At 41.2% G+C, this 23,436-nt stretch overlaps 1 protein-coding gene and 1 pseudogene across 3 annotated transcripts in view; one reads left to right on the forward strand and one right to left on the reverse strand.

Annotated features, from left to right (window-relative positions):
• Positions 1 to 4,396: 4,396 nt before the first annotated feature.
• TPST1 (tyrosylprotein sulfotransferase 1) overlaps positions 4,397 to 23,436 on the reverse strand; it is a 167,011-nt gene continuing 147,971 nt past the window's right edge. Inside the window, exons 4-7 of one of the 3 annotated variants that reach the window (XR_009182953.2) lie at positions 10,338 to 10,388; positions 7,879 to 7,925; positions 4,621 to 4,652; positions 4,397 to 4,530 (exon numbers count right to left, since the gene is read on the reverse strand). Coding sequence is in view for 2 of the 3 variants with exons in the window: in XM_058285998.2 (XP_058141981.1) it covers positions 7,908 to 7,925; positions 10,338 to 10,388 (69 nt within the window). In the remaining variant the exon portion in view is untranslated. Of the gene's footprint in view, positions 4,531 to 4,620; positions 4,653 to 4,693; positions 5,245 to 7,878; positions 7,926 to 10,337; positions 10,389 to 23,436 lie in introns of those variants that run through there. The other 2 variants (XM_058285998.2, XM_058285997.2) reach the window with 2 other exon arrangements.
• LOC139437464 (protein SET-like) lies at positions 20,736 to 22,211 on the forward strand (annotated as a pseudogene).

Genomic DNA, 23,436 nt, shown 5'->3' on the forward strand with positions numbered 1-23,436 from the left:
GCTTATCCATCACCTATCAGGACTGTGTTTGGTAGACAATACCATAAGTTGTGTTAGATAGAGCTTGAAATAACTGTTTTAGGCGCATTTTTCTTGATTTTCACCAAAACCAGAAGTTCCTAAGGGCAGCAATCTGCCTAAACTTCTGGGCACGTGCAATTACACCTAGCAAATTGCCAGGTACAAGGGAGGTACTTAGACAGCTGACACAAATAGCAAGTTTCTATTCTTGTATAAAGATGTTTATTGAGAGGTAGAGTGGTGGTTAAGGGTGCAGGCTCTGGAGCTAGTCTGCTGTGTTTGCATCCTGACTTACTAGGTATGCACTTAGTATGTGTGCACGGGGCCTGGACCATGAGAAGCTCTTGATAAATATTACTAGATCGATGATTTGGCTAAGTGATCACTAAGATTTTTTTCCCTTCTTATTCTGAAATTCTCTCTTCAAGCTCTTCCACAAGCCAATGAGGATGCCAGCCTCTCCCTGGCTCCTCAGGTCCATGTGCTTGCTGTGGCTGTGGCTGTGGCTATGGCTGTACTGGGCCTAGGAAGCTTGCTGATGGTCATGGGCCACAGTTACCTCTTGGCTTCCTACTCAGTTACCTACTCTTAAATTTTACTTTAGTTGTCTTTCACTTATTCAACAGAAGTCCCATTTGAGTCAATCAAATCACATTTCATACATATAAACAGTCATCTCCACAAGATGCTGAAGGTTCTAAGCTGGCATATTGAATGGGAATACTTTTCTTTAGAAGCTCAAAAGAAATATGTTCACCCCAGAAAGAAATAAGACTTTGTGAAAGCGGGACTGTCAATAGGGATGGAGACATCAAAGCATCACTCCTTCAGGCCATTTGAGAATGGATCTCTTCTCTGTCTTCCAAATCAGCCACTCTGTGAAGTAGTTCTCTGTTTTTTTTCCTATTTCATTATACTCCCATCCATAACAGGGGATTCTCTGGGTTTGGATAGGTATGGGGGAAAAAATGTATACATTTCCCTGGGTGCAAGTATTGGAATATGAGAGGGCTTGAGTTTAAGGATATCCTCCTGTCCCTTTCTGAGAGTCCTAAATGAGTATATGGTCTGTATTAGTCAGCCAAAGGGTGCTGATGCAAAGTTCCAGAAATCTGTTAGCTTTTATAAAGAGTATTTATTTGGGGTAGAAGTTTACAGTCACAAGGCCCTGAAGAGTCCAACTTAAAGTACCATAAGAGGTACTTTCTCACCAAAGTCAGTTGCCATGTGTTGGAGTAAGATGGGTGATCTCTGCCTGGTCTCGCCTTCTTTTTCTTAAGGCTCTGTAGGCCCAGCTTCTTCCAGTCTCAGCTGTAGACTGGCATAGGGCTCATCTCTCAGGTCTTCCCAAATCAGCTGCAAACTATCAGGTGAATGGCTCATCTCTCTTCCTGGGGCTGCAGGATCAAAATTCTCTCCTCTTTTGTGTCTATGGAAGTCTTTCTTTCTTCCTGTGTCTTCTGTGTATTCTTGAGTGAGTGCCCATTTATATCAGCCCACCAAGGGGGTGGGGACTTGACCTGAATTACACCCTACGATATGGTCGAATCAAAGCCCTAATCTTAGCGTAATTTAATCAAAGACATCTCAGATGAATCTAATACAATCAAAGGTTATCACATCCAGAGGAACAGACCAGTTTACAAACATAACACTTATCTTTTTGGGAGTTTATAAATAATCTCAAACTGCCACATGGCCCCTTCCCACAAAGTTGACGATGTAAGATTAACACAGGAAACAAAGAAAAATAAATATTATGTTATGCTGAAGCCAACTTTATTCCTATTTGGAGGTTGGAGTAATCGAGTAATAACACTTCATGAAGGGAAGCAGATTTGACTCAATGGATAGAGCGTCTGCCTACCATATGGGAATATAGGGTTCAAAGCCAGGGCCTCCTGACCCATGTAGTGAGCTGGCCCATGCGCAGTACTAATGCACGCAAGGAGTACTATGCCATGCAGGGGTGTCCCCCATGTAGGGGAGACCCATGTGCTAAGAGTGCACCCTCTAAGGAGAGCCACCCTGCATGAAAAAAGTGCAGCCTGCCCAGGAGTGGCGCCACACATATGGAGAGCTGACACAGCAAGATGATGCAACAAAAAAAGAGAAACAGAGTCCTGGTGCCACTGACAAGAATACAAGCAGACACAGAAGAACGCACAGTGAATGGACAGAGAGAGCAGACAACTCGGGGTGAGGGGGGAGAGGGGAGAGAAATAAATAAAAATAAATCTTAAAAAAAAAAAAGACTTCATGAAGAAATGGACTTAAGATGGCCAAGCCCTTAAAGAGGCTGGGATTTCCCAAGCAGCAGGGAGAAGTGAGTCTGTGAGTATCTGGAAAAAGCAGAAAGTGAAAGAACAGTAGACTGGGAGGAAGTATATTATATATGAGGGAGAAGTCAGGCCATATTATGAAGGCAGAAAAATTTAGATGTGGTGTGTTAGACATTAGAGAATCAAAGAAGGTTTTGGAGCAAAAAGTTACTTAGGGCATAATGCTGAACACACGAGATTGATCTGGTAGTGATATTCATTTTATTTTTATTTTATTTTTTAAAAGATTTATTTATTTATACCCCCACCCTATTGTTCTTCTGTTCTGCTTGTCTTCTCTTTAGGTGGCACCGGGAACCAATCCCAGGACCTTCCAGAGTGGGAGAGAGGTGCTCAATCTCTTGCGCCATCCCAGCTCCCTGGTCTGCTGGGTCTTTTATTGTCTCTCCTCTGTGTCTCTTTTTGCTGTGTCATCTTGCTGCACCAGCCCTCCGCTAGGGCCAGCCTGCGGTGCAGGCCAGCATTCCTGCACAGGCCAGCACTCCACTAGGGGCAGCACTCCTCTTGGGCCAGTTCGTCACATGGGCCAGCACTCCATTCAGGCCAGCTCACCACACAGGCCAGCACTCTGCATGGGCCAGCTTGCCCTCACCAGGAGGCCCCGGGAATCAAACCCTGGATATCCCATATGGTAGACAGGAGCCCAATCACTTGAGACACATCTGCTTCTCTGCAGTATTCTTTTTTATTTTTATTTTTAAAGATTTATTTATTTATTTCTCCCCCCCCCCCCCCCGCTCCAGTTGTCTGTTCTCTGTGTCCCTTTGCTGCGTCGTCTTCTTTGTCCACTTCTGTTGTTGTCAGCGGCACGGGAATCTATGTTTCTTTTTGTTGCGTCATCTTGTTGTGTCAGCTCTCCGTGTGTGCAGCGCCATTCTTGGGCAGGCTGCACTTTCTTTCCCACTGGGCGGCTCTCCTTATGGGGCACACTCCTTGTGCGTGGGGCTCCCCTACGCAGGGGACACCCCTGCATGGCACAGCACTCCTTGCACGCATCAGCGCCACACATGGGCCAGCTCCACATGGGTCAAGGAGGCCCGGGGTTTGAACCACGGACCTCCCATGTGGTAGATGGACACCCTAACCACTGGGCCAAGTCCGCTTCCCACAATATTCATTTTAAATTGAAGGGGACAAGGCCAGGTAAGTAGAGTAGAAAGAAAGATATCAGGTCAGATCTAAGTCCAGATACCATGTCACCACTGTGGCACTAGCTGGAGGCAGGCGGAGGGGCAGGCAGGAGGGTGGGGGGGGTAGTTTAAAGGACTTGACCTAACTGAGCCTCAGTTTCCTTATCTGTAAAATGGTATGTCTGAAGGTTCCTGGGAGGATTAATCCATTAGCAAGTATTTTATTGGGTTCCTAAAATGTGCCAAACATACAAAAGGAGAACATTCCAGGGAAAGGAATAATACCTGCAGAGTCCCCAAGGCAGCAAAAGGCTTGCTGTGTTCAGGAACTGCAAAGAACCCTAGAGAACAACCTCAGGGCAGGGAAGAGCAACTGCAAAGAGATGGAGAGGAGGGTGGTGACTAGGTCAGAGGAGGAGTTTGGATTTTGTTCTAAATGAAGTAGTAAGGCCCTGAAAAGCTTTAAATGGGAGAGGGTTGTGTCTAGATGTGTATTTCAAAACTATTCCTCTGCTATGGCCTGAACAAATTTGAGGGGGGCTAAAGTAGACAGGCTAATCTTGTTTAGGAGGCTATATATCACAACAGTTGAGGTGAGGGAAGGTAGTGTCTTAGATTAAGGTGGGGCCGTGGAGCTGAAGGGAAGTGGATGGATTCAAGAAATATTTTGAAGATAGACCTCAAAAATGCTTGTATGTGAGTGGAAAGAGGGAGAAAAAGGAGGAGATTAAGTATGATTCCCAAGCTTTCTGACTTGAGTGACTGAGTAGAAAATATTGCAATTATTGAGATGGATAAGACTGGAAGAGGAGGTACAGGTTTGGGGGCAGAGATAGGTAACATATGTAAAATACCATGTTCAGTGTTTGGCACGCAGAATACACTCAATAAATGGAATCAGTATTATTATCTGATCATTCTATATTCTTACAGTACTGGATTTTGGAAAACAGCTGGAACCAGTAACTTCTCTGTCCTTAAGTATATAAGCAGGAAGAAGATCAGGATTCTGAGACAAATGGATGGCAGTGGTGTCTCTGAAATAAATTATAGAACTTCATTAAGAAATCAAGTTGTGTAGAGGGATAATATCTACACTACAGTCAACAGGAGAAATTTTGGCTTACCAGATCAACATCTGATATGTGTTACTGCTTCTCTGAAACCACATGAAGGAAAGCAAGTGAACCACTAAAACGCTTCACATTTAAAGCTTTTATTTTGAAAAATAAAATACAAAAGTCATTAAATTGTAAATGTATGGGGTAATTTCCCAATTTTTCAGAAACAACACAATGAATTATTTAAATAATCAAGATATTTAACATTATCCACATCAATACATTTAAACAGGCACAAGTGTCCTACAAAATATTAGAACATGAACAACCTATTCTAAAATGAAACTGCCCAATTTTGCTTACAGAATCTCATTTTAAAACTCTTCCTTGAAAACAAAGTTTGGAATCTGATAAGAAAAGGTGAGGCCAAGAGCAGTTTTAATAGAAAGCACATGTTCCCCTCTGGGCTCCTTATCCACAGGGCTGTACATGTACTTAAGATCAGAGAGCTTGACTCAGGAAGCAGATCACCCAGGAAGGCCTGAATGTGCACCAGCCCCCCACCCTTGCAGCTGGAGGGGATGGCAAGTTCGGAGGAAATACAGGCCATGGTACACACACTCCATGCATCTCAGCAGGAGAGAGCCAGTCCTAGAAATGTCTTGTCCATTAAAAAGGCAGCAGTCATTCCTAGGGCAAACAAGCAGAATGTGGTTACAGGTGGGAAGCTGCAGTCAGTTCTCCCCTGTACCATCACCGTCTCTTTCATGGTTATGGGCCCCAGACACAAGCAGGCACTTCAGGGGACAGGAGGATCGACAACAATGACAACAGCTGCCTCAGAAGAACTACCCCACAGGCACACCTTCCCTCAGTCTAGGATGCTTTCAGATGCCTGCAAGGAGCTTCTATGTGCAAAGTAAGAAGTTGGCAGCCAAAGCAAGGGCTGCTACTGCCCTTTTCCAAATAACTGCAACTGTCATCTGTAATAGAAGCTACTTTAGAGAGACTAGGAACACGTGTGTGTGTGTGCATGTGTGTGCATTAAATGTCAGGGGCCCAGAAGCATGCTGAAAAAGTGGACAGTATGATTCTTTGAGCCAAGTGTGGATGCTTTGCTCTCCTTCCAGCTCCTTCTAGTTCTTCTCTCATTGCATGTGAGAACCTACAGACCTCAATAAACAAACAAGGATGAAATGCTGTTGAGGAGCCAACTCCAAGGCTTGGTTAACTGACAATGTACTCTCTTCTTATAAAACATCCTTGTGTGTAAGCTTGGGGCGGGGGGGGGGGGGGGGGGGAGCAGTTTATCTACTATCTATTTTGGAGAAACAAAACTATCCCAAGGCCTGATAACTGTACTTATACATGCTGATCCATATAGTATAAGTCTAACATTGAGCATTTACTGCTTAGCACAAAGACATCTGTACATCCTGAAACCCACTAATATAACTTACTGCTACCCATGGTGATGAAATGGCATAGCAATGTTTCAGCATTTCTAATGTCTATAGTCCATGAAAACACAGCAAGTCATAAAGCCTCTTATTCAAATTAGTGTCCTCATCAGTACAACAGGGATAATACCACCCATTTGACAGAATGCTTTTTTAAAATCATTTTTTTAAAAAGATACATAGATCACACAAAATGTTAAATTAAAAATTATAAGAGGTTCCCATATACCCCACTCTCCACAACCCCCACTCCTTCCACATCGACAACTTCTCTCATTAGTGTGGTAATTCATTGCATTTGATGAGTACATTTTGGAGCATTGCTACACAGCATGGATTATAATTTATGTTGTAGTTTACACTCTCTCCTAGTCCATTCAGTGGGTTATGGCAGGATATATAATGTCCTGCATCTGTCCCTGCAATATCATTGAGGACAACTCCAAGTCCTGAAAATGCCCCAATATCAATCTTTTTCCCTCTCCCTGCCTTCAGTAACTCCTGTGGCTACTGTCTCCACATCAATGATACAATTTCTTCCATTGCTAGAGTCACAATAATTCTATAGTAGAATACCAGTAAGTTCACTCCAATCCATATTCCATTCCTCCATCCTGAGGATCCTGGGGTGGCAATGTCCACTCCACCTCCAAATCAAGAGGGGGCTTAGATCCCACATGGCTAATGGATGGAATTCTCCTGCTCGCAGCTGTAGACTCTTTAGGTTCCCTGATGTGGTGGTTGACCATTCTCACCTCCCTTTTAGCTGACCTGGGTAAGTCCAATGAACTGGAGAGTAGGTGTTGGACAGAATGGTTTGAGAACTGAATGGAAGTTTGTGTGTGTGTGTGTGTGTATGATATACACATACTAATTGTATATACACTATATATTATGATTGGCATTTTGTTTTATGTCAGGTGTGGCTACACTTAGTACATGGTTATTAGGTAAAACATTAAAAAAACAAAAATAAGCAAGAAAACCTATGAGCAGATAAATTGATATTAAAATTTTTAGAAATCTTTCCAATATCCAAATGATCTAAGGCATTGCCACATCTTTTGGAGCATGACAATCTTAAGGAAGTGGAGGAGAAGGGAACAAGCTCTGAGTGTATGTAAGGCAGTCTAGGTTCAAAAACCAGTTTTGCCACTAATTAGCAGGTGTCCCCGACATGACCCTGATGATCTCTCAGATAAAAAAGGAGTTTATAAGGTGTGGCTGGCCTAGCCCACACTGCAGTCCTTGGCTACCATGAGACCACATGGCTTACAAAGATAAGACATCATAATATATTAAGTCAGCAAGGATAGATTTGAAAAACCAACCAACAATAAAAAGTATTAATGTAAAAACATTTCAAAAACCAGCACTTTTCTAATGTCCTACCTGGAATTCAGGGTTAGGTGTTCTTTAGCCCTGGGTTTCTCCTGCCTCTGTGATGTGACCTTAACAAATAACTTGCTCCCTCTAGGATCAGTTTTCTTATCAGCAAACAGGTGGTTGGGCTTATGATCTCTAAGTGCCTTTCAGCTAAAATATTTTATAATTTTAAACCCTTCCTCACAAAAGAAATAAAAATAACTAGCACATCTGGAATGCTTACTATGTGCCAGGTTCTTTGCAGACTTTGCAGTTATTAGGGTAAACTCTTACTACCACTCTCTTATTGATATCATCCCCATTTTACAAATGAGGAAACTAAGACACAGAGAGGCTAAGTAATTTGCTGAATGCCACACAGCTGGTCAGTAACAGAAACAGTACTTCAGCCTAGGCAGATGGTGTCCAAAGCTGTGCTCTCCAGTCCTGCCTACACCGCCTCCTACAAGAACCCAAGTGATGCCCCCCCAAACCTCACCTCACATATGAAAAAGGTTCCCAGCTCTGCTACTCCACTCGTTCAGTCTGTTGAAGGAAGCAAAAGATGATTTAAAGCCTTTGAAGTTGGTCAGTACAAGAAGTGAGAGCGTACAGGCTTTGTTCACAGACTTTCAGTCTGCTACCCATGAAATATATGCCCCACCTTTTTTTTTTTCTTTATTATTATTATTTTTCAGGAGATACAAGGGATTGAACCTAAGACCTCACACATGCGAAGCAGTTGCTCAACCACCGAGCTATACTTGCTCTACACAACCCTTTTTAAAAATCTACAAACAGCATTATCAAATTGCTTTTTCACCAAAGGGATCCAATAGGGACATTTATTGGTTAGTTGAACCAGGTTGAGGCAGGCTCCCACTGAAACAACAGTATTTTGTAAATTGCAACTATTCAAATGGTTGAGAGTTTGCTTTGAAAACTGAGAAGAAAGGTTTTGTTAACAAAGGCATGTCTTACCTAAGAGAACCCATTTCTTTAACATTTATTTTTTTAATTATTAAAAGACCACTTCTTTAACATTTATTTTTTAATTATTAAAAAAATATGAGCTCTTAGAGAAAATTTGGAAAATACAGGAAACTAGAAAAATAAGTAAACCAGCCACAGCCCTGTCATTCTCTGAATCAGATTCTGGAGAATTACTGCTTAGCAGGTGTGTTATATTTTAAGGATTCTATAATTTTGCCTAAATGTTCTATAATTTTGAACTTCTATTATTAGTATAAGGCTTTTCCAATTAGTCTGACTTCTTGAGATTTTGCCCTTTTTTTTGTAAACATAATTAACATAATCTAATATGTTTAAAACACTTTTTGTACTTGTTATTTTAAAGTGAGATGTAAAGGAATTTGGGAGACTAGAGAAGGTAAGTTGCATATGGCTAGAGAACAGAGAAAGAATAGGAAAGGAGGCTGAGTAAAGAAGGCTGAGGTTCATCATGAAGAATCTTACATACCATCTAAGGTGTACGAATTTTGTCCTAAAAGTCAAGGGGAGCCTTCAGGAATTTTAAATCATATGTGTACCACCTGATGGCAGTATGGAGTCTTCAAATCCCTTTAGACGCCTTCAGATTCATTATGCAAATCAGCCTTTTGATGTGACATTCCTTCAAAACCCTGACTCATGGTTTATCCTCTGGATCCAATTTCCACAGCCTGTGAGTGACACCCTGTTAATGAATCCACCCAGATTTCTAGGACGTCAGGCCCCAGCCTGGGCTCAAAGCGCGGCATCCCCTTGTCTGTAACAGTTGATCAGAGTGATTCAGATAGATCAGGAATTCCTTGAGCAGAGACTGTTTTTCTCCCCTTTGACTCCTGAGGACTTATTTCAATTCCTTACCCATAAAAGACACTCAGTATAACATTTGTTGAATAAACGAAATGAAAGAAAGGAGGAATTAAAGTGAAATATATAAGTATACGCCTTTAAAATAGTTTTAAATTCTTAATATAATAATATATACCAATTATTGATGGTTATTATCAGACAAACAAAATACACCAGATTCAGGGAATAGCCCTTAGGCCTCGTGTGAGACACCGCTTCTTTTAAAGAGGCCAGCCCATTTGCTCTAGGCTCACTTCAGGCAACATGACATCCCCCAGTCATGAAGTGGTATGGTTCCCTCACCAACCCATATCTAGAAGAGTTTTAGAAACTGAGTTCATTTCCTACTAACAAGCCGATCACTGATAGTAGCAGTCTAGAGGGAACAATATTATCACATGCTAAAAAAAAAAAAGGAGTTCTTTGCTGCACAGTAAGCAGCGCTTCCAAATCTTTTCCTTACTATGAATGGCAGATGAGACTCAGATGCATGACATTCTCTGAGCTACTAAACTAGGCAGGTCAGCATAACACATATCAGAATGCAAGTAAGTGAGAGGTTGACATGATGGATAAGTGTGAATCTGTTTCAATTAATTTTTTAAAGAGTAAAAGTTACAAGCTTCAAACTCTCACAGTCCTTTCATCAACTTGGGGAACTTTCCAGTTAAGGGCCAACAGCTATGTACATAAATGTATTCACAAGATTTCTAGACTCCAAATGACTATACAGAGAAAAGTTAAAAGGCCATGGATGTATATGTAATAAGAACAAGGAGGGTGCCTGTGTATTTTAACTTCAAGTTAGATATTAGAAAGTTGGAGCAGATCCACCAAGGCAGGTCTCTCATATGTAGAATGCTAGTACGGCTTGTGAGTGAATGCAAGCAATTGGATTTTTGTTATCAGTGAAGTATTTCCCAAGTTTTGGAAAATACTGAGCTCTAAAATTAAGACTGTGGGTTGAATTATTGTTAAAACCAACAATTACCTGAGATGAGTCTTTCTACCACCAGCATATAACATTATCTCTTAAAAAAAAGATTACTTTGATGCAAGAGCTCACCTATCATACATCAAGAGGAAAAGTAGACACCGTACCTGGGGTTTTTCTTTAAGAAAGTCAGGTAATTGAAACTCTCCTTTATAGACCTGGAAAAACAAAGCAGAGATGAGTTTAAGGAAATGGGTACTGTCATCATCACTTCAAATGCGCGGTGCCGGGAAGCGGACTTGGCCCAGTGGTTAGGGCATCCGTTTACCACATGGGAGGTCCGCAGTTCAAATCCCGGGCCTCCTTGATCCTTGTGGAGCTGGCCCATGCGCAGTGCTGATGTGCGCAAGGAGTGCCCTGCCACGCAGGGGTGTCCCCCACGTAGGGAAGCCCCACGTGCAAGGAGTGTGCCCCGTAAGGAGAGTTGCCAGCGTGAAAGAAAGTGCAGCCTGCCCAGGAATGGTGCCACACACAGAGAGCTGACACAGCAAGATGACGCAACAAAAAGAAACACAGATTCCCGTGCCGCTGACAACAACAGAAGCAGACAAAAAGAACACACAGCAAATAGACACAGAGCAGAAAACCGGGAGGAGGGGAGGAGGGAAGGGGAGAGAAATAAATAAAATAAATCTTTAAAAACAAAACAAAACAAAACAAAAAAAACCACAAATACGCGGTGCCTGACAATGGTGGGTTTACAGCTTCATCCTTGGGGACCTTCAGGAGAGGAACAAAGCCTGTCAGTCCAAAAGCAGCCAGGGTGGCAGGACAGAGTGAAATTCCAATTCACTGATTCCTTCTTGCTCCACATTTGCCTGAGTGTTTCCAAATGTGGACTGCCTGGAAGAGGGCCTAGAATGTCGACGTTCCAATCATGTTAGCCAAGAGAGAAACAAGCCCTACCTACGCAATCTCTCTTAAGCAACCAAATTCACACTATTTAGGAACAGTCCTTGCTGGTTGCCTTTTGAAAGTGCTAATGTTACAACCCTGGATTTAATCCAACTTTACTTTTCTCAATTTATCCAATATTCCCACAATGATTTGCATATTGGATAATTCTTAAAATTAAAAAATTACTCTTGTCCGTATATTAAAAACAACTATTTCTAATATCAATAAGTAATTAAGAAATATTTTTTCAAAAAGATAAAACCATTTATAACAACATCCAAAACATCAACAATCTAAGAATAAATCTAATAAAAGATGTGTAAGACCTTTTCACAGAAAACTATAAGTATTATTGAAAGGAATTAAAGAAAACCTAGATAAATAAAGAGACATACCACTTTCAGGTACTGGAAGATTCAGTACAGTAAAGGTGTCTATTCTCCTTAAAGTATTCCTAATCAGGGAAGTGGACTTGGACCAACGGATAGGGTGTCCGCCTACCACATGGGAGGTCCTCTGTTCAAACCCGGGGCCTCCTTGAACCATGTGGAGCTGGCCCACGTGCAGGGCTGATGCGTGCAAAGAGTGCCATGCCATGGAGGGGTGTACCCCAAGTAGGGGAGCCCCATGCACAAGGAGTCTGCCCTGTAAGGAGAGCTGCCCAGCAAGAAAGAAAGTTCAGCCTGCCCAGGAGTGGCGTCATACACACAGAGAGCTGACTCAACAAGATGACATAACAAAAAGAGAGACAGATTCCTGGGTGTCGCTGGCAAGGATAGAAGCGGACATGGCAGAACACACAGCGAATGGACACAGACAGCAGACAACTGGGGCGGGAGGGAAGGGGAGAGAAATAAATAAAAAGAAATCTTTAAAAAAAAAAGTAGTCCTAATCAAAATTCTAGCAGGCATTTTTCTGGGGGGGGAGAGGGAATGGGGATAATTTCAAGTGCAATTTATATGGAAATGCAAAGGGTCAAGTATAGTCAAGAAAATCAAAAACAAAGTGGAGGACTTATTCTACTAGAAATTAAGACTTATTACACTGTTATAGCAAGTAAGACAGTAAGGTACTAGCACAAGGACAGATAAATATATCCACGAAACAGAATGAAGTGTCCAGACATGGATCCTCATATCTATGGATACCTGGTTTATAACAAAGGTGGCATTGTAGAGCAATCAAGAAAGGATGATCTTTTCAATAAATGGTTCTGGGTCAACTGTGTATCAATATGAACAAAAACGAAACGATTTCTACCTCACACCAATTTCATGGAAATTATAGATCTAAGGCCAAATAATAAAACTGCTGAAAAATAACAGAAAATCTTTGTAACCTTGGGGTAGGGGAAGATGTAAGAAGCACTATCCATAAGAAAAATATTAATAAATTGGATTACATAAAAAAAAGAACATTAATTCATCGAAAGAGCCATTAAGAATTAAAAAGCAAAGAAGAAACTGGGAAGAGACATTTGCCCCATATATAATTTTAAAAGGGTTCATAGTCACAATTTTTTCTTTTTTTATTAGAGAAGTTGTGAGTTTACAAAACAATCATGTATAACATACAGGATTCCCATATACTATCCTAACATCAACACCTTGCATTGATGTGGAACATTTGTTAAAATTGATGATAGCACTTTTTAAGATAATTGTACTATTTTTTAAACAGTAGATACCTTTGTTACAATTGATGAAATAGTATTAAAGTAGCTTTATCTATTCATTTTTTTTTCTTTCTTAGGTACTATGGGCCAGGGATAAAACCCAGGACCTCATATGTGGGAAGCCAGCACTCACCACTAAGCAATATCGGCTTCCCTGAGTTGGTTTTTTTGTTTTAATAGTTGTTTGTTTTTGGTTTTTCAGGAGGCACTGGGAAGCAAACCCGGGACCTCCCATGTAGGAGGCAGGTGCTCAATTGCTTGAGCCACATCCATTCCCTCACAATATATTTTACTTTTGACAAATCAAAAAGAAGACAACTGATTAGAAAAATAAGTAAGAGTCTGACAGGTATTTCACAAGTGAGAATATCCAAACAGTCAATAAATACACAAAAAGATGTTCAACTTTATTACTTACCAGAGAAGTACAAATTAAAACTACAATGGCATACCATTCAGTCTGTCAGAATGTTAAAATTAAGGACTGACAACACCAAGTGTTGATGAGGATGTAGAACAAATGGACCTCTCAAACACTAGCAGTGGCAATGTAAATTGGCACAAACACTTTGGAAAATTGTTTGGCATTGTCTACTAGGGTACACTTTATGACCCAGCAATTTCACTCTGTCAGATATATACCTAACAGAGATACCTACTCAGGTATGTACCAAAAGACATGCATGAGAATGTTCATAGTAGCAGTATTTGTTACAGTTAAAAACAATAAACAACTCAAATGTCCATCAATCGGAATGGATAAATAAATGTGGTCTATGCATATAATGATATACTATACAGCAGTGAGAAAAATATGAACTACTGCTATTCCAATAACATTAATGAACCTCACACACATAATGATGAGGGGAAAAATCAAGACCCAAAAGAATAATATACTACATACTCCATTGAAAGTTTTTTTCAAGGTCATAAATAGGCAAAATGAATATATAATGTTAGAAATCAGAATTCTGTTTACTCTGGAGAGGAGGGAGGTAGTAGCAATTGGGAGGGAGAATGAGGGAGGCTTCCAGGGTGCTAATAATTTTATTTTGCTTGAAATGGGTAGTGATGATGAGCATGTGCTCATTTTATGATTATTTATCACACTTTTCTGTATGTTTGTTACACTTAAAAGACAAAATTCAAAAAACAAATTAAGCCAGCAGCTTAATGCTAAAATTCACTGCTACAAAAAGCCTTGTTCAAATACAAAGATGTTTGTTTCAACATTGTTTGCAATAACAAAAAGAAAAAAACCTGGTAATTACTAACGTCAGTCAAGAGTGGAGATGGGTCCCATTAGAAAAAAGTTTAGTAACCACTGGACTAGAGAATATTGTAGCAGGAAACTAGATATAGTCGTTGGGGATAGCATCATTGGGTAGCCCCTTAGAACACAAAGAAATCTAAATAGTAAGCCCTTAGCCTACAAACCTAAAGAAGTTTCCCCTTTTACTTGGCTATATGATGGCGAACTTCCAAAAATAGCTGCATTCCTTCTGAGATTCAGAGAATGTATACACTTTTTTTCCCCATTTCTTTTGTTTGTAATTCCTAAAACTGCAACTGGCCTAGCTGCTCCCTAAAGAATCTGCTTTATGAACCAGATTAAGTTTGGTTTGCCTTGGCCTCTCTTCCATTGGTTGAGTTACTTTTCTTATCTTCCTCACATCCTCTCAGCTGCTCAGAAATGGAATCTCTTCTCTTTTAACTTGCCCCTTAGTCTGCTAGATTTCACGAAAGTTTGACTTAAACCCAGGTGGTCATTTGGGCACACAGTGGCAGAGCCAGGCGCCGGTACTCTTCCCCTCTCCCATGTTCTTTGCATCTTACATTGCCACTAGCATATCTTATATTTAGAGCCTTCCTTCTCTTCTTGATTGGCTGTAAAAACCAGAAAGACATGACAGAAAATGAGTGGGAATGTTAAATATAAATTTCTTCCAGGTACTGACAGTTCTAGATAGGTCATGTTTATAAGAAGGGACAACACTAAGTATGTGATGTCATAAATGTACTAAAAAATCCAAAAGGGGCCTAGAGAAAGAGATCAGATAAAAGGCTCATTCAGAAAAGAAATGGGAGGGAAGTGGATGTGGCTCAAGCAACTGGGCTCCCGTCTACCACATAGGGGATCCAGGTACCTTCACAGGGCCTCCTTGTGAAGGCAAGCTGGCCTGTGCAGCGAGCTGGCCCACACGGAGTGCTGCTCTGTGCAGGAGTGCTGCCCTGCTCAGGAGTGCTGGCCCACATGGAGAGCTGATGCAAGATGATGCAAGAAAAAGAGACACAGAGGAGAGACAATAAGATGCAGCAGACCAAGGAGCTGATGTGGTGCTAGAGAACGATTGCCTCTCTCCCACTCCAGAAGGTCCCAGGATTGGTTCCGGGAGCCGCCCAATGAGAATACAAGCAGACATAAGAACACACAGCGAAAGGGCAGGGAAAGCAGACAATGGAGGGAGGGGGGAGAAACAAATAAATCTTTAAAAGAAAAAAAAAAAAGAGAAATGGGAAACTGCTGGGGGATATCTTCCTTTCAGTTTCCTTTAGGAACAAATGCCTCAAAAGTTAGGAATTTATGGTACTGACTGAATGAACATTTTCCAGTGACAAAGCAATTCCTATCTAAGGCAGGAAACCAAGCATTACATGGTTAATAAAAACAGCCAAGCTAGGAATGGAATTTCTTTTGGTTAAGCGAACAGTGGTTTTGAACATACAGCTCTCTGGTGCTAAAGGATTGTGGATTCTGCTTGACAGCAATGAACTAAGTACTCAGTATCTAAATAATTCCACAGACCTCTCCTACCTCAAGCACTGAAGGAATGATGAGGAGACAAAAGTAAGGCTTCTGATTTAGAAGGCTTATTTAAATAAAAATAATAAGAACAGCAGCTAAACAATTATTTTCTATGCATCAAGCTTGGTGTTAGGTAAGTACTTTATATGCATTACCTCACCAAATCCCACAACCTCTTGAGGGGTGTGCTAGTATTATTCCCCTTTTACAGATGAAGCAGCTAAGGCATGGAGAAATTAAGTAGTTTGTCCAATGCAGTGAAATGGAAAGTTACTGCAGGAGTACCATGGTTAGAGTTCCATTTTAGAAGTATTCATTCTAGTTGTTCTGTTCAGAATAGATGTAGAGGGACAAGGACAGGTACATGGAAGCTACAGCAGTAATCCAGACAAGAGATGATGATGACTTGTACCAAGGAGACAGCAGCGGAGGTGAGGACAAACGGTGGGATTCTGGGTTTTTTGAAATAATTACATTCAGATTTCCTAATATATTAGATGTGAATGTGAGAGAAAAGAGGTGAGTAAAGGATGACTCTAAGATTTTAGCCTAAGCAACCACAAACTGGGAATATGGAACTGTTATCAGCTAAACTGGAGAAGGCCCTGGGCATAGCAGATTTGGGGAGGAAGATTAGTAGACTGGTTTTAGATATGTTAAGATTGAGATGTCTATTAGAGAACAAATTGAAATGTCAAGTAGGCAGTTAGATATACAAAACTGGAGTTCAGGGAATGCATGTGGCTCAGGTAGTTGGGTGCCCATCTCCCACATGGGAGTCCCAGTTTAGTTCCTGGTGCCTCCTAAAGAAGACAAGCAAGAGAGCAGGCTGGTGCTGTGAGCTGATGCAACAAGGAGACAACAAGCAGTGAATAGATATCTCAAGTGATTGGGCACCTCATTCTCACATGGGAGATCCTGGATTCAGTTTTCATTGCCTCCTAAGAGATGAAGAACAGACACAGAGAGCACACAATGAACAGACACAGAAAGCAGAGAGCAAGTGCAAACAATGAGGGGTGGGGGGGGACAGAAATAAATAAGCAAACCTTTTAAAAAACAAAATGAGTTCGTGAAAGAGGTCTGGGCTGGGATATATAAATTGGGAGTCATCAATTTATAAGTGGTATTTAAAGTCTTGATGCCTGATGAGATAACACAGGGACTCAGTATAAAGAAGAGCAGGGGCTGAGATTTAGGGAAATTCTATGTTGAGGTTAGGGAGAAGAGGAAGAATCAACAAAGAGGACTGAGAAGAAAGTACAAATGATGTAGAAGGAAAATCAAAAGAGTCCTGGAGGGAAATATACTAGAGAAGGGAGTGTCAAAGAGGCTGAGAGGTAGGATGATAATTGATCAGTAGATATACAGCAGTGCAGAGGTCACTGTCATCTTGATAAGAGCAATTTCAGTTAAGTGTGAATTCTTTTTTTTTTAAAGATTTTTAAAATTTATTTTATTTATTTCTCTCCCCTTCCCCCCACCAGTTGTCTGCTCTCTGTGTCCATTCGCTGTGTGTTCTTCTGTGACTGCTTCTATCCTTATCAGTGGCACCAGGAATCTGTGTTTCTTTTTGTTGCATTATCTTGTTGAGTCAGCTCTCCGTGTGTGTGGCGCCATTCTCGGGCAGGCTGCACTCTTTCGCATTGGGCAGCTTTCCTTGTGGGGCGCACTCCTTGCGCGGGGAGCACCCCTACACGGGGGACACCCCTGTGTGGCACAGCACTTCTCGTGTGCATCAGCGCTGAGCATGGGCCAGCTCCACACCGGTCAAGGAGGCCTGGGGTTTGAACCGTGGACTTCCCATGTGGTAGGAGGACGCCCTATCCGTTGGTCCAAGTCCGCTTTCCAAGTGTGAATTCTTCAATGGAGTAGATGTACAAGAGGATAGGGGGAGAGAAAGTGGAAACGGAATATAGAAAATTTGAATTTTGATGTGAAGGGGAAGCAAAGAAATGGAGTGGCAGCTGACAGGGCAAACAGGATCAAGAGTTCTGAGTGTGTATGTGTGTGTGCATGTGTGTTAAGGTGGAAGAACTAAGAGAATATTTGTTTGCTGATAAGAATGATCCTTCTAGAAACCAAAATCTGATGATGCAGGAGGTGGGTGGGATGGGCTGTGGTACACAAGGAGAGGGAATGTCTTCAGATAGGAGCATGGAGGTTCATCTCTCTTAACAGATTTTCCATTATGATATATGGGGATTTTAGCTCTGTTACACTTCCCCTTCCTATAGTCTCTTAATAAATTAACAGAATTTTTGGTTAAAGCCACAGTCTATGTTTCCATTATTACAACAATGTAAATATTTACATTTTCTTCCTCATACAACTGTTATTTTTTTTTTAATTTTTTTATTTTTTATTGACTTAGTAATAATATTACATTAAAAATATATATGTGAGGTCCCATTCAACCCCACCCCCCCTCTCCCCCTCCCCAACAACACTCGTTCCCATCATCATGACACATCCATTGGATTTGGTAAGTACATCTTTGGGCACCTCTGCACCTCATATACATTGGTTCACATCATGGCCCATACTCTCCTCTATTCCATCAAGTGGGCCCTGTGAGGATTTACAATGTCCGGTGATTACCTCTGAAGCACCATCCAGGGCAGCTCCATGTCCCGAAGACGCCTCCACCTCTCATCTCTTCCTGCCTTTCCCCATACCCTTTGTCCATTATGTCCACTTTTCCCAATCCAATGCCACCTCTTCTATGTGGACATTGGATTGGTTGTCCTCATACAACTGTTTATTTTTTATTTTTTTAATTTAAAAAAGACTTTACTTCTCTCTCCTTCCCCCCTGTTGCCTGCTCTCTCTGTGTCCATTCACTGTGTGTTCTTCTGCGTCTGCTTGCATTATCAGGCAGCATTGGGAATTTGCATCTCTTTTTTTTTGTTGCATCATCTTGCTGCATCAGCTCTCCATGTGTGCAGCACCGCTCCTGAGCAGACTGCACTTTTTTTCACACAGGGCGGCTCTCCTTGTGTGGTGCACACCTTGCGCATGGGGTACCCCTACTTGGGGGCGCCCCTGCATGGCACCGCTCTCTTTGCACACAGCAGCACTGCATATGGGCCAGCTTACCACACCGGTCAGGAGGCCTTGGGGATCGAATGCTAGACCCACCATATAGTAGATGAACACTCTATCAGTTGAGCCACATCCACGTCCTTGTGTTGTTTTAGCTAGAGTTAAATAATGGCTTCATTTTTTTTTTTTTGCAGGTTTTTCTTTTTAAAACATAGCAAAGATTTCTCACATTCTCCAATGGCTTTATAAAAACCTCTCAATAGTATTTTCCACATGATGAAATCTGTCTGATAATCATTGTTTAATTTTTCCCCTTCTCTAAAACATCCTTCCCAAAGCCCTGTCTACCTCAGTCTGCACTGGGTTGTACTCTAGGTCTCTTACACAGCTGCTGTCTTAGGATTTCCCTTTGCTGTTCACTTGGACATTCTCCATGTCTATTTTTATTTTCCTCTCTGTTTTTGAGTCCTTGTTTCTTGATCCAGGTCTTCCCCTTACTTGGTTAAACCCTCACTTTTATGGAGCACATTTTTTTCAGTAACTTCTTCAGTAATTGCCTGAGAAAGAGTGTATGAGAAGTAAATCTTTTGTGATTTGCATGACTGAAAATGACTTTATCTTATTCTAACACTTATGTGAAAGTTTAGTTAGCAATATAATAATACTAGGATATAAAAATTTTTCTTTTTGAACTCATGACTTTTCTCCATTGTCTTCTAGTTTCCCATGTTACTATTGAGGAGGCTGATACCATTCTAATCCTGGTCCTTTGTATGAGACCTGTCTTTTCACTCTGGAAGCTTCAAGGATTTTCTGTCACCCCCGGTGTTCTATAATTTTGATGCTATGCCTTTGAGTGGTCATTTTCATCATTCAGTGGCACAGAGACATGTTCTTCCATTCTTAAAAACATTCTTATAGTATTGCTTTCATAATTTTCTGCTCACTGTTTTCTCTGTTCTCTTTTTCTGGAACTCCAATCAGTCAAATATTGAACCACCTGCATTAGGCCTCCAATTTTCTTATCTTTCTTCTACAAATCATCTTTTGATTTCGTTTTTTACTTTATAAGAGATTTTTCCCAACTTTATTTTTCCAACTTTCTTACTGAGTTCAAATTTTGGCTCCCATATTTTTTAGTTTCCAAGTGTTCTTTTCAGTTCTCTGATTGTTTTTAAATTTTCGTTTTAAAAAATAGCACCTTGTTCTGTACTTTAATGCTATAAGAATATGAATTAGAGTTTATTTAAATTTTCTTCTCCTCCTTACATTGTTTTTGTTTCCTCTGCGGTCCTTTTTTCTTTCTTTTGGTCTCTCTCTTTCATATTAGAGACTGTCTGCAAATGTATGGTGAGTGTTGGCTGAAACACACTAAAAAACTGAATTGAGTTCTGTATATGAGGGCTCAGCCGAATTACAGGTAGGTTTCCTCGGCTAGCTTTCTTGTTGGGGTTCGCCAAGTATCATGTTGTAGGTCTTTACTCAACTGTCTTAAACTGGAATCCATTTATTTTGTGCAGTGATTTTACTGCTTTCACAAGTGTTACTTCATTCAATGCTTATAGTCTTATGAGTCGGGAAGGACAGTAAAGATCGCAAGACCCAGAGAAGTAATATAGGCAGCCTAAATTCAGAGATTGGTAAGTGAAAAAGGCAGGATCCAAGTCTTGGAACGCCCAGTCTATTGCTCTTTTACAAATCATGGGCCATCAGCATAAAGTGTTGATTTGTAGTTATCTCATTCTATGACAATGTAACAAATGGGTATGGTGGTCTCTGCAAAGTTGTAAATGGGGAAAGAGAATAAGAGGTGCTAAAGTTAAATACTTAGCTTTAAGGAAATTTGTGGGTAGGGTACACACATAGCATGCATATTCTCTGAGGGCCAGTTAAGTAACTTGTGAGCAGAGGGAGGATGTTGCTAGTGTTGGCAGATGTTTGAAACTACCATTTATGGTATTGCTAAATAGAGGAACAAACTACTACTGGAAAAGAAATTCTGTGTTGTGCAGAGGAAAAAGATAAGGAGACACATGTAATTCCCACATTTTTCAGTTTTACTTTTAACTATCCGCAAGATGCCAGAGCTGAGGGTAAAGAAAAGGACTAAGGGTTTTTTTAAGTACCTCCCTACCTTCACTATGCTCTAATACTCTATGATCCTGAAGGAAGTTTCTCAAAGTCTGAGTATCACAGGGGATACTTTCTTAGTTCCACCTTTGCTCTCCCAAGCAGGTTTTCAATTCCTGTCTACCAGTTACAGAGGTTACTGCACTGTTTTCAGTTCTCTCATTGAGCAAAACACTACATAAGGTTTCATAAAAATGTGAACTCCATCAGTTCTCTTGGATTTCTTTCAGGCGAACAACTCTCTTAAGCCCTAGTTACCGGACTTTCCTAACAACACATCCCCCAAGTGCCAGTCTTCACTCTTGTCTCAAACAAAGAAAGCAAAGCTGCTTTCTGCCCTAAGGCCACAGGAGGCTTTGGATGCTCCAGACTTGCCAAAATGAGAAAAAATACACCAGGAAGCAACTCACCGTTTTGATGAAGTACAAAATGAAATGGATAGACTGAAGAAGCCAGTGAAGAGATTTTGAAAGTAGAACAGAAACATAATAAACAGCCAATTCTTTCAGTATAGGTCAGGATTGATTATCAAAATTCCAAATTTTGAGGTAATATTTGTCAACTGTCCACAATTGTCTGCCTTGCTTGGGGAGGAGGATGAAGATGCACTGCACATTATTAGACAAGAGTTGAAGAGACAGAATTTGAAGGTATTAAATCAGGCTACAGAAGAGATTTTTATTTTGATGAAAATCCTTACTTCAAAAATAAAGTTCTCTCCAAAGAATTTCATCTGAATGAGAGTGGTGATCCATCCTCAAAGTTCACTGAAATCAAATGGAAATCTGGAAAGGACTTGCCGAAACATTCAAAGCAAAAACAGAATAAAGCCAGCAGGAAGAGGCAACAGGAAGAATCAGATAGCTTCTTTACCTGGTTTACTGATGAATTAGGAGAGATCATCAAAGTTGATATTTGGCCAAATTCATTACAGTGCTATTTGGTTCCTGATATGGAGGATAAAGAAGGGGAAGGTGGGAAACGGACTTTGGCCCAGTGGTTAGGGCGTCCGTCTACCATATGGGAGGTCCGCGGTTCAAACCCCGGGCCTCCTTGACCCGTGTGGAGCTGGCCATGCGCAGTGCTGATGCGCGCTAGGAGTGCCGTGCCACGCAAGGGTGTCCCCCGCGTGGGGGAGCCCCACGCGCAAGGAGTGTGCCCGTGAGGAAAGCCGCCCAGCGTGAAAAGGAAGTGCAGCCTGTCCAGGAATGGCGCCGCCCACACTTCCCGTGCCACTGACGACAACAGAAGCGGACAAAGAAACAAGACGCAGCAAACAGACACCAAGAACAGACAACCAGGGGAGGGGGGGAAATTAAATAAATAAATAAATCTTTTAAAAAAAAAAAAAAAAAGAAGGGGAAGGAGATGAAGATAATGATGAGGGAGAGGAAGGAAAGGAGGATGCAGGAGAAGGTGACTAATAGAATACTGATGGATTCCAACCTTCCCTTTTAATTTTCTCCAGTCCCTTGGAGCAAGTTGCAACCTTTTTTTTTTTCCTTTTTCTTCTTTCCTCTCTTGTGCTCAGTTTCCGGGTTTTTGAGGTCTCTTTTCTCTCCTTTACATCATGGTTTTCAACTTATTTGGAGGGGGGGTGGGGGTGGGGAGGAAATACCTTGAACAGAATACAGTGTGAAAAGAATCTCTACCTCTTTCTGTTTCAAATTCATTTTTATCCCTCCCTGTCTGTGGCTGTTCGATATTATTTATGAATCCCCAAAAAGAAAAAAGATGATGTTTGTAAACTGGTCTGTTCCTCTGGGTGTGATATCCTTTGAATGCATTAGATTCTGCTGGCATGGCTTGCTTAAATCACCTGTTATGATTAGAACTTTGATTTGACCATGTCAGTAGGGCACGGCTCAGGGTTAAGTCCCCGCCCCCTTGGCGGGCTGATATAAATGGGCACTCAAGAAGACACAAGTGGAAGAGGAGAGAACTTGGTCATTTGGGACCTGCCATGTGACAGAAAGGAGAAAGCTCAAATAGCTTAAGCTCCGGGGAGAGCTAAGCCATCGCCTGATAGTTTGCAGCTGAAGAGACCAGCACCCTGCACAGCTGGGAAAGCCTGGAAAGAAATAAGCCCTATGCCAGTCTGTAGCTGAGAGAGAGGAAGGCTGAACCCTCGCAGAGATTGTGCACCATCTTGCTTCAACATGTGGTAGCTCACTTCAGTGAGAAAGCACCCTTGAGCTAGATTCTTTAGGGCCCTGGCAGAAGGGCACAGAATTCTATCTTTTTTCCTCCTTTCTCTGTATATTGGATTCAGATTACACTGTGTCTCTATGTGAATATGGACAGTTAGCATTTACCAATATGTTTCTGTCTACTTTTTCTTGTTTAAAAAAGCAAAAAAGCCATCAAACAAAAAAATGGGGCTATAGAGGGTCAGCAAAGGGTGGTTTTGAGATATTTGGGTGGGTTAAAGTGGGCATTTTGAAAACATGGCTTCTCCTTTGGCATGTTTAATGGTGATGTTTAACGGACAACCTTACAGTTTAAGATGACAGTTTTAAAATAAAATTCTTTCCAAATGATGACTTGAGCCCTGCCACTTGATAGAAGAATCAGCAGAACCTATAGGCTCTTATTTGGAATTGACATTCTCTGTTGTAATTCTGTTCCTGTTTATTTAAAAATTTTCTT

Source organism: Dasypus novemcinctus, chromosome 23, assembly GCF_030445035.2.
Source record: "Dasypus novemcinctus isolate mDasNov1 chromosome 23, mDasNov1.1.hap2, whole genome shotgun sequence".
NCBI classification, from domain to species: domain Eukaryota; kingdom Metazoa; phylum Chordata; class Mammalia; order Cingulata; family Dasypodidae; genus Dasypus; species Dasypus novemcinctus.